This window comes from Corticium candelabrum, chromosome 7 (genome assembly GCF_963422355.1).
Source record: "Corticium candelabrum chromosome 7, ooCorCand1.1, whole genome shotgun sequence".
Lineage (NCBI taxonomy): Eukaryota > Metazoa > Porifera > Homoscleromorpha > Homosclerophorida > Plakinidae > Corticium > Corticium candelabrum.
In genome coordinates this window covers 2,844,023-2,854,022 of record NC_085091.1, presented here as the reverse complement: position 1 = coordinate 2,854,022, position 10,000 = coordinate 2,844,023, and the positions used below count along the sequence as shown (strand labels likewise).

Here is a 10,000-nt window from a genome sequence, read left to right as displayed (position 1 = left end):
ATACATCTTTGCTCCCAGTTCTACGGAAGAGATGAAGTGAGTGGCTCCTCGGTTCTCATCGCGTATTATACCCTTGCAGATCTCGACCATTTTATTATGTCTTTCTTCGTCTCCACACTGTGCTATAGTTGTACTGGTTTTTTCTTCGTTCTTAATCTTGATGAGCTTATCAAGACGAGACCGAAAAGGATTACCGTCATTGTCGTCGGTCCTAGAACGGATGGAGTCCGTGTATAGACAATTCTAAGAAATATGAAAGCTACTTGTATCTATTGAAGAACAGCACTCTTGACCACTCAAATTCGGTAATACACATAAACACTGCTTATCAAGGATATCCTAATTTACTTACTGTAAGTGTAACAGTTCTTATGTAAACTAGATTGACACACGTTTTTTGAATTGTTCACAACTTGGAATAGACTGCAGACTCTAGACTAAGATTCTTGTCAACAGCTAATTAGTTCGACTCTACGCCTTGCCACATGCCAGGCACTGACTTTTCATAAACAGCAATCTATGTTGCCATCTATCACTTCGTTTATCTATCACTTTGTTTTTAATTCTTGCAGTTATGTAAACACTGTATTTCTGAAACAAGATGTGTGTGCCGCTACATTTCTCAACGTGTGATTATGGATAACCATCAGTTAGTTGCAGATTTTTTGCACTGAACCAGAAGCTCTTCTGTATTCTCCCCAAAGTGTAATAAGCTATGCCCTTGTATATATTGTCTGCTACATACAGTCTGCTATAAAATGTATTATGTCATTTGCTCAGTTAAGAATAAGTGTTCAATACCATCTAAATAGTTTTTTGTGAAATGAGTCAGTTATTAGAAAATGTGTCACCAGTATATTCTCTGCACCTAGATACATGCATTTCCTGCACATTTAATATTTAATTGCTCATTCTAGTTGTTGCAAATGCAACTATTAGAACTGTTCATAAAGTGCAGCACAAAGAAACAGATGGATTTACTCTTGTATAACCAGTTATCCCAAAGGTATAATTACATACATACATACATACATACATATACAGCTGTGGCCAAAAGTTTTCGGACATCTTAAAAAATATAGTTAAAGTGAAAAATATGGTTCTCACCAGGATTTGCACTGAACATTATGACCAGTTTACTCAAAGAGAGTATAATACACCAATATTTAAGCAGGTTTAGGGATGACAAATTACTTGAACTTGGTATAGCAATTATTTGACCAATAGCTATGCATTCCATTACAGATGTGTTTGTCGCCATTTAGAGAATAGCCTATAAAACTATATTTTAAAAACCACAATTTTATTGCACAAGTGTAGCTATAAGTCTAGCAGAAGTTTCTGAGCAATTTGACTCATGCCAAGCTCACGATGGCCAAGACACGGAACTACACCAAGGCGGAGAGGATCAGGATCCAGGTGCTGCATGAGGAGGGTCTCAGCTGTCGCCAGATTGCTCGCAGGGTTTGTAAATCTCCTGCTGGCGTTGCAGCCTTGCTCCAGAAACTCCGTCAAACCAGTAGTGTGAGGGACAGGCGCCGCACTGGACGGCCACGGGTCACCACCGCTCGAGACGACAGGAACCTGTGCAGGATGAGCTTGCAAGACAGGAAGAAAACAGCAGTAAAATTGCACCAAGAATGGACTAATGGTGGTGCTGTGACTGCTTCCGTCAGGACAACTCGCAGAAGGTTGCTAGAAGGTTGCTAGACCATGGTCTGAGGTCATGCAAGGCCCGAAAGAAGCCACTCATCAAACCTGACCAGAAGAAGAAGAGGCTGGCTTGGGCTCATAGGCACAAAAAATGGACTCAAAGACAGTGGAACCGTGTGTTATGGTCTGACAAATCCAGTTTCCAGTTGTTCGCAACTCCAGGGAATGTGAGGGTACGAAGAAGGCCTGGAGAAGAGTGGAACAAAGACGGCATCGTTCCCACAGTGAAACATGGCTCAGGATCCGTTATGGTCTGGGGGTGCATGTCAAGTTCTGGAGTTGGAAGGCTGACTGTCTGTGACGGAACAATCAACTCTGAGAAGTATCAGGCTATTCTCCATGATACAATGTTACCTGCAGCTTGTGAGATGTCCCGGATTGGCCAGAACTACACATTCCAGCAGGATAATGCTCCATGCCACACCTCAGTCTCAACAAGACGATGGTTTCAGACCAACAATGTTCGGGTGATGGACTGGCTGCCGCAATCACCAGACATGAACCCAATTGAGAACCTGTGGGGCGACCCGAAAATAGCTGCCCGACGTCACCAGCCGACCAGCAAGGCCCAGCTGAAGGCTGTACTCCAGGACGAGTGGCAGAGGATAGCTCCTGAGAGGTGCCAGAACCTGGTGAACAGCATGCCGACAAGGATATCAGCTCTGATCCGTGCCAAGGAACTGTGTACAAAATAGTAGCAATTATTGCTGTGATATTGCTAATTTGTTGCTGTTATTCCTATCTCAAATGATGTCTTTCCCTACGTTACATGTTACTCCATATATTTAATGATACTGTTTTGTTAGTTTTGGGCATAATTGACATTTTATAATAAAAATATTGTTATCTCAAATTATAATTGTTATATTGGATTTATTACTGAGCTATAACTGCATTTCTAACCAAATATGACCAATTTACATAAAACATGACATGTGTCCGACAACTTTTGGCCACAGCTGTATACATACATTTTTTTGTTTTTTTTTAGTTACAAGGACCCTTAGGGCCCAGGTTACTGCAGACATACATATATACATACATATATACATACATACATATTTTTTTGTTACAAGGGCCCCTAGGGCCTAGGTTACTGCAGATGCTAAGTACTTGCCATGATACTTTCTGTGATACTACCATACAATCGAAACACTATCAGTAGTCACTCTCTATATGTCACTTCTTCTTTGCTGCTTGGACAGAACTGGGGCAATTGTATGTTAGTTCCATGCTCAAGGAAACTTATGTATGTGGCCCTTCCGCCCTTGAACTCTGACCCAAAGGTCCCAGATGTTGCCAATCTCCAATTGCACACTCTAACCAATTGAGCCACATACATACATACATACATATACAACATACAATATAACATACAATTGAGCCACATACATACAATATATATATATATATATATATATATATATATATATATATATATATATATATATATATATTCGCTATAACTTCGCTACTAATTATGACTGCTATCGATTCATTACTTCGACAATTCTAATAGTAACACACACACACACACACACACACACACACACACACACACACACACACACACACACACACACACACACACACACACACACACACACACACACACACACACACACCACGCATGCACACACGCATGCACACACACACACGCACACACACGCACGCACACACACTCTACAAATTACATATATATATATATATATAATTGTCATCCATGTCGCCAACCATATAACGACCGATAGCATGCTAGGCATTTCAAAATATAATTCCAGTTGGCAAAAAGTATATCCAACATATATCATCTGATTTGTAATGGTTTCCAAAATGTCTATAGATTATTTTACGTACGTGTTTATACCAACTAGATAATGATAATGCATAATTAAAATAAATATATCATATGCTGTTAATTTAATAGTATATATAGTGTTTATCTTCTAAGAAATCTTTTGGTACTAGTAGTAGTTGTGAAATAGAGTTAATTAAGTTAGCTGAATACTTTGCACTTTTAATTAGTAATTGCATATTATATAATTGCACACATAAAATAGATTTGCAATAACTAGTACACAATTTGATGTATGCAGTGTATGCAACAGTGTAAATATTGCCGCACAATTCAATCCAGGCAATACATGCACCCAAAAAAGATCTCAACACAAATAGATTTGTTTAACCGCAAAACCCAGTAATCATTATACTCATTTCTAGATTATAAATCACGTTACCTGCCGTCCAATATATTTGAAGTCGATTTGTGCCGAGAAAACCACGTTCAGCCGACGTGACGTTCAAAACTGGGCCCCCTTTTAAATAAACAGTGCAGGTTACTGCTCGAAAAATGCGCAAAAAGGGAGCAGTTCGTTTACGTCAAAATCGCGGTTGCAACATGTCCATTGACTACCGAGAATCAAAGCTGCGCCGCGAGCCTCGTACTAACAGACCACTTTCGCTCCAGCGACTAAAGCTGGATTTACAATATGCAAACGCTTGAGCGTCGCGTCGCGTCGTACAAATTCAAATTGTATATGGTCTACGCGACGCGACGCTCGACAGACGCGACGCACGCGACGCGACGCATCCGAATAGAAATTGTATGCTGGAAAGTCAACAGGAGAGTCAACAACAGGAAAGTCAACAACAGGAGAACCAGCCAGGAGAGAGCCAGCCAGCAGAGAGTGAACCCTATGACAGTGATGAGACAGTCGACAATCATGAAAGGTAAATGTGTGGACTTCGACTTGATATATTGCTTCCTTTCACAGGCTAATTCTTCCTACTGCAGCAATGAAGCACACAACAGCTCGGTCATTTGTCAGGTAGAGACTGGACCGCGTCAACTAAGCATCACTCCTGCCACCAAAAGAAAGAGACGTCGTAAGGGACCAGAAGACGAGCTAGAGACTTCAATTGTAGAAAGGCTAAACTCGTTAGACTCAAAGAGGGCTCATGTCGACTCCGATGAGGATGGTTTGTTCGGTAGGCAGATAGCTGCTACTCTACGGAGATTTCCCTATGAGAAGAAGGCGTTCGCAAAGCTCAGACTTCAACAAGTGATGTTAGAGGTAGAGCTTGGTGGGTCAGGAGATGGCTTTTCTCTGTTTAGAGAGAGCACCCCATAGGTCACCAACCATGCTTGTGTGCATCACTGTGTAGTATCCTGTGATACGTGGCCAGCGACTACACTATGTGTGGTCTATAAACCGGCTTTTTTAAAAGCCACCAACTACATCAGAGAGAGAGAAACTGCAGACTGCTAGCTACATGACTGATTGACAAACTCATTAATCGACAACAACAGGTCAATAACTTTCAATTGTCATGTTTAACACATACGTACTTTGGCACTGCCTGTGCCTACATACTCTTCATTAATATGCTCATTATATTATCTTGGGAAGTGCTATTCGTAGCCCATTTTCAGGTATGGTAAATATGGAGCATTAACTATTGTTGCCATATGGAGTCTGGGAAAATATACTATCAATCTAGAACAAATTGTTTAGATAGCTTACCAAAAAACAAGACTCAGTATACTATATTAATTATAGAATATTCTAGACTAAACTGTTAGTCACGTGCTAGCTCCTACAGCTAGATAACCAGTGGATTATAACTAATTGTATGCAAGAAATTGATTGTTGTAACTAATAATTGTAACTAGCAAGAAATTGACTATTGTAACTAATTGGTCAAATCAAAATTCAGGCTAGGTAATGATCTCTTTGATATTATTTTTGGCTTTTATAAAAGCCGGTGGTTACTCAATACAAGTCAAAAGACTGATTGAGTAGGTAAAGGTAATGACCAAGAGTAATTTATTAGTTAATAGTCTTTGCGGTTGACATGGTGGTACTGCCAGGTGACCTCTCCTTCTGGTGTCATAAAATAGTCTCGGTACATGTCTCTCACTTCAGCTGCAGATCGACTGCTCCGATTTCCTCCTATTTGTCCAATTCTGGACAACCCACCATCATCAACTTCATGCCTCCAATTTCCTCTCAGTAAGTGACCAGCACCATCTTCAGCAGCAGTAAAGCCTGGGGGACAATACACCGAAGACTCATTGGTTCGTAGGTAGTTGTGAAGGGCAATAGCTGCTTTTGTAAATATGACAGCATTGTCTGGTGCTGCAATGATGGGTCGCCTAAATATCCTCCAACGTGCAGCCAAAATTCCAAAAGTGTTTTCAATCACACGCCTAGCTCTGCTTAACCTGTAATTAAACACAGCCGTTCGTTCATCTAGGCCCCTACCTGGATACGGTCTCAACATGTTGGTACGTAAAGGGAATGCCTCATCACCAACAAACACGAATGGAGCCTCTGTGCTAGTTCCAGGCAATGGCCTACTTACTGGTAATGACAAGCTACCTAATTCAATTGCTTGGCCAAATGCTGAATTTGAAAACCCACCACCATCACTATGGCGACCTGAATCTCCTACATCTACTAGAATAAATTTGTAGTGAGCATCACACACTGCCAATAGAACAATGGAATAAGTCCCCTTGTAGTTGTAGTATGTGGAACCTGATCTATCAGGAGCCTGAATTACCACATGTTTACCGTCTATTGCTCCAAGACAGTTTGGAAAATTCCAGAGTTGAGAAAATTGTGCACTGATACTCTTCCAGTCGTCTTCTGTAGCAGGGCCATCACGTACTCTTCCATCAGAACGTTCCATATGGCAATGCAAGCCTCCCTAACAATTTGGCATACTGTTGCCGCCCCAACACGGAAACTGAAAGAAAGCGATATCTGCGAGTTTCCCCTGGTACCCTGGTCTGTCGCTTAATTGCGAGGCACAAAACTGATTTTATGGTCAAGCTGTGTAAAGTCTGAGTTAAAGTGAAGCCAGTGTCATAAGGAATTTGGCTTCCCCGGGAATTTGGCATTCCCGAGCCATATTCACTATGAATTTGGTATCTTTTCGGGACGTTTTGCATCCCCAAACCGTATATCCTAGGAAATTTGGCATCCCCAAGCCGTATTTCCTAGACAATATGGCATCTTCTAACCGTATAAATCGTGACAATTTCGCATGCGTAAAATGTGACATTGTAATCCATATATTTTATAGACTGCGTTTTTGTGGTAAATTTCTAACAAACTAATAAATTACAAATCGCGTGTTAGCTTTCTAATTACACTTGCGACTGAAAACGTCTATTTTAGTTAACTTCGTTAGCAAGTTACTCTATATCGTCTAGAGTATAACTACAGCGTTCTTACAAACTGTTGTTACAGCTCCATTTGTCACTTTGTTGTGGTAGATGTTGAAGACAACCAACGTGACACTAGTCCTTACAATTTTGACATCGCACGGTATCATCACACTCTTCAGGCATCAAACAGTTGCGACAAATTTCTATGTAGGTAAGGCGAAGTCTAGGAGTGCGTTTAGCAGTTGTTTGAGCGCATTGCGGAAAACTTGTCATTTTCTCTGCTGCAAGCATTTGGAGAGATGTTCCCTCATTCGCGGTTGGTCGAATTTCAGGCTTGCTACATCATGTCCTAGAGCTAAATTTACAGCAAATGCAATAGCAAACACACCACAGTCAACATACAGGGGATGTCAAATTTTCTATGACACCGGACGTCAACGTCCATAAAACATTGATTCAATAATTAGAAACGGCTCGTCGATTTGCTAGACGTGTTTTTCTTTCTCAAAAACGCTACTATAACAACTACGTAAACCGGGTAGCTGCTCTAGACCTTATAATACAAACACAACAGTCGAGACTTCATAAGCATTCAACTTGTCTAGCTACAAAGGGCTGTTTCTCAATGTTTGTTCTCTTCGAGAGCTGTCTGCATCATGCATAACCATGCGTACACGTACAAGCATTCGTATGTGCAAAAGCAACGGTCTACGGTCTCACTTTAACAATATTGTCAGCCTCCATCTGCAGCACACTGTCGTCTCGCAAAATGTTTAGTAAATAGCAGCAACCATTAGACCTTTGAGAAATATTGATAGTGTACCGTATATTATTCTAGTACAATAACCAAAGAAACCGCTATATAAAAACGTGCTGTTTTGCATGCTGTATACTATCTAAATAAGCACGATGTTTGACACAAATCGTCACAAAGCATATATCTAAATTTGTAATTAACAGATCAACAAATTTGCAAGACAATTTCAGTCTATACTCTAGCTGACTTATTGTCGGATCGATCATGCAAAAATATTTTTAGTAATTAATTATTAAATTTCCTGAAGTTTGTATGCATATGATCTCATAAAGTAAATTCAAGCAAGAAGTAGGAAATAGCTATGTGCTGATTAGTTAGATTTTAATACAGAAAGCAAGTGTATACGTACTATAATAGTATTATTGTCGTATATACTTATATATGACAATATATATATATATATATATATATATATATATATATATTTTTTTTTTTTTTTTTTTTTTTTTTTTGGGCAGATAGTCACTAATATATATATATATATATATATATATATATATTTTTTTTTTATTATATATATATATATATATATCAAGTTGTAGAGCTACAGAGAAAAGAACGAGAAAAAAGCAATCATAGAGAGCCCAGAATAGTGCACGTATAGTGCACGTATATGGCATACAAACAAGCAACAATTCGGTTTTAAGGCTGGTCATGACTGTGATATGTCTACGCTTGTCGTACAAACGTGTACCAATTATTTTCTTGAAAATGGAAACGAGATTGTATTTAGATGCTTTCTTGACTTATCGAAAGTGTATGATAGAGGTAATCATGCTCTGTTGTTTATGAAGCTGATGGAACGGCATACCCCTACTTTTATCGTGAAATTCCTGAGGAACTGGTATAAAGAACAAGACCTCTATGTGAAATGGAACTCGTCAAAATCAGCGTCTTTTAAAACAACTAATGGAGTTCGCCAAGGCAGTGTACTCTCTCCTGCTCTATTTAATGTTTACGTTGATGACCTTATTACTGGATCTGAACAATCGGGAGTAGGTGTTCGAATTAACGGGAGGTTTGGTGGTGGCATCGCATACGCGGATGATTTGTCGCTTCTGTCTACAAGCAGAGAGGGCATGCAGAGGTTATTGGGGATCTGCGAGAGTTTTGCAACAGACCACTGCCTGAAATTTAATATTCAGAAAAGTAAATCAATTAGTTTTAGGAAGAGGCGATCCATTTACTGTAAAGAGACAGCTTTCTCCATCAATGGAGAGAGTCTGCCTGAAGTACATGATGTCATTCATTTAGGTCATAAATTATCGGCCGTTTCGAAAGAAACAACTGGTGCGGTGGAAGAGCGGTGTCGGAAATTCTACTCTTCATTATACTCAATTGTAGGGGCTGTCAAAGGTGTGGGTCGTAATCCTACAGTATGGACAACAATAATGTACTCCGTATTGTTACCTGTATTGGGCTACGGATGCGAACTGTGGGATTTGGGAATGGGAAGTACCAAACGTTTACTACATCAAGCGTGGAGAAGAGGATATCGCAGAGGGCTAGGGATCTCAAACAGAACATCCTTGCGTGAAACTCTTGGAGAACCTATTAGAGAAGCTCCAGATCTATTGCGTGTTAGCCAGCTCTCTTTCTTATGGAGAGCAGTTCATTCTAGTAATGAATTAGTGAGCGGGTTTATTCTGAATACTCAAGGTAATCTGTGGCGATCAGTGGACAATGAGACAAGGACAAGAATCATGGTGTTGTCCTACATGGGCTTTAAGAGCTGGATTAAATCTTAATTTATGTTTGTTTATTCTTCTACGTTTATTCTTCTATGACTATCTATTTTTACTTGTTAGTGTATGTATCTTGTCTGGTCTATAGCACTGTACCTGTAGTAGTATGAAACAAAATATATTATTATTGTCTCGGTGCAACCCTTCAGAGGGTGCAGAGGGGTCTTAACCCCCACTGGGCGCCCACCGACCCGGCAGGTAAGCACAGTGAGGTACATGCCTCTGTGCAGTCCACACGGCGATCAGACACAGCTCTTTCAAGCCATAGCTATAGTCACGGAGAGGCCAACTACAATACGGGGAATCCAGAATTCCCGGATCAAGTCCGTATAGTCAACATTGGCACAAACCTCGCCAGACCACAGAAGCTCCCCATACGAGTGAAACAAGTCTCATTCCTTCATAAAAGAACCAACAATGAAAGATAAAGAAGGACAAGTTTCATTATTACTGTACCGGCGTGGATTCGAACCCACGTAGTCAAGATAGAAAGCAACTGTCGCTAACCACTCGGCCACATTATTATTATTATTATTATTATTATTATTA

At 40.0% G+C, this 10,000-nt stretch overlaps 1 protein-coding gene across 1 annotated transcript; it reads left to right on the top strand.

Moving 5' to 3' along the window:
* Nucleotides 1-4,318: 4,318 nt before the first annotated feature.
* On the top strand, nt 4,319-5,143 carry LOC134182483 (uncharacterized). The gene is made up of 2 exons (XM_062649887.1): nt 4,319-4,443; nt 4,508-5,143. Exons 1-2 carry the CDS (start codon nt 4,319-4,321, stop codon nt 4,842-4,844), a joined length of 462 nt encoding a protein of 153 aa, XP_062505871.1. The 3' UTR covers nt 4,845-5,143.
* The last annotated feature ends 4,857 nt before the right edge of the window (nt 5,144-10,000 follow it).

What these genes read in the sequence shown, in the direction of transcription:
- LOC134182483 (XM_062649887.1), top strand. Translation starts at nt 4,319, where the DNA reads ATGCTGGAAAGTCAACAGGAGAGTCAACAACAGGAAAGTCAACAACAG. An exon ending in ACAGTCGACAATCATGAAAG is followed by an intron (nt 4,444 to 4,507) that starts GTAAATGTGTGG and finishes TTCCTACTGCAG; the next exon opens with CAATGAAGCACACAACAGCT.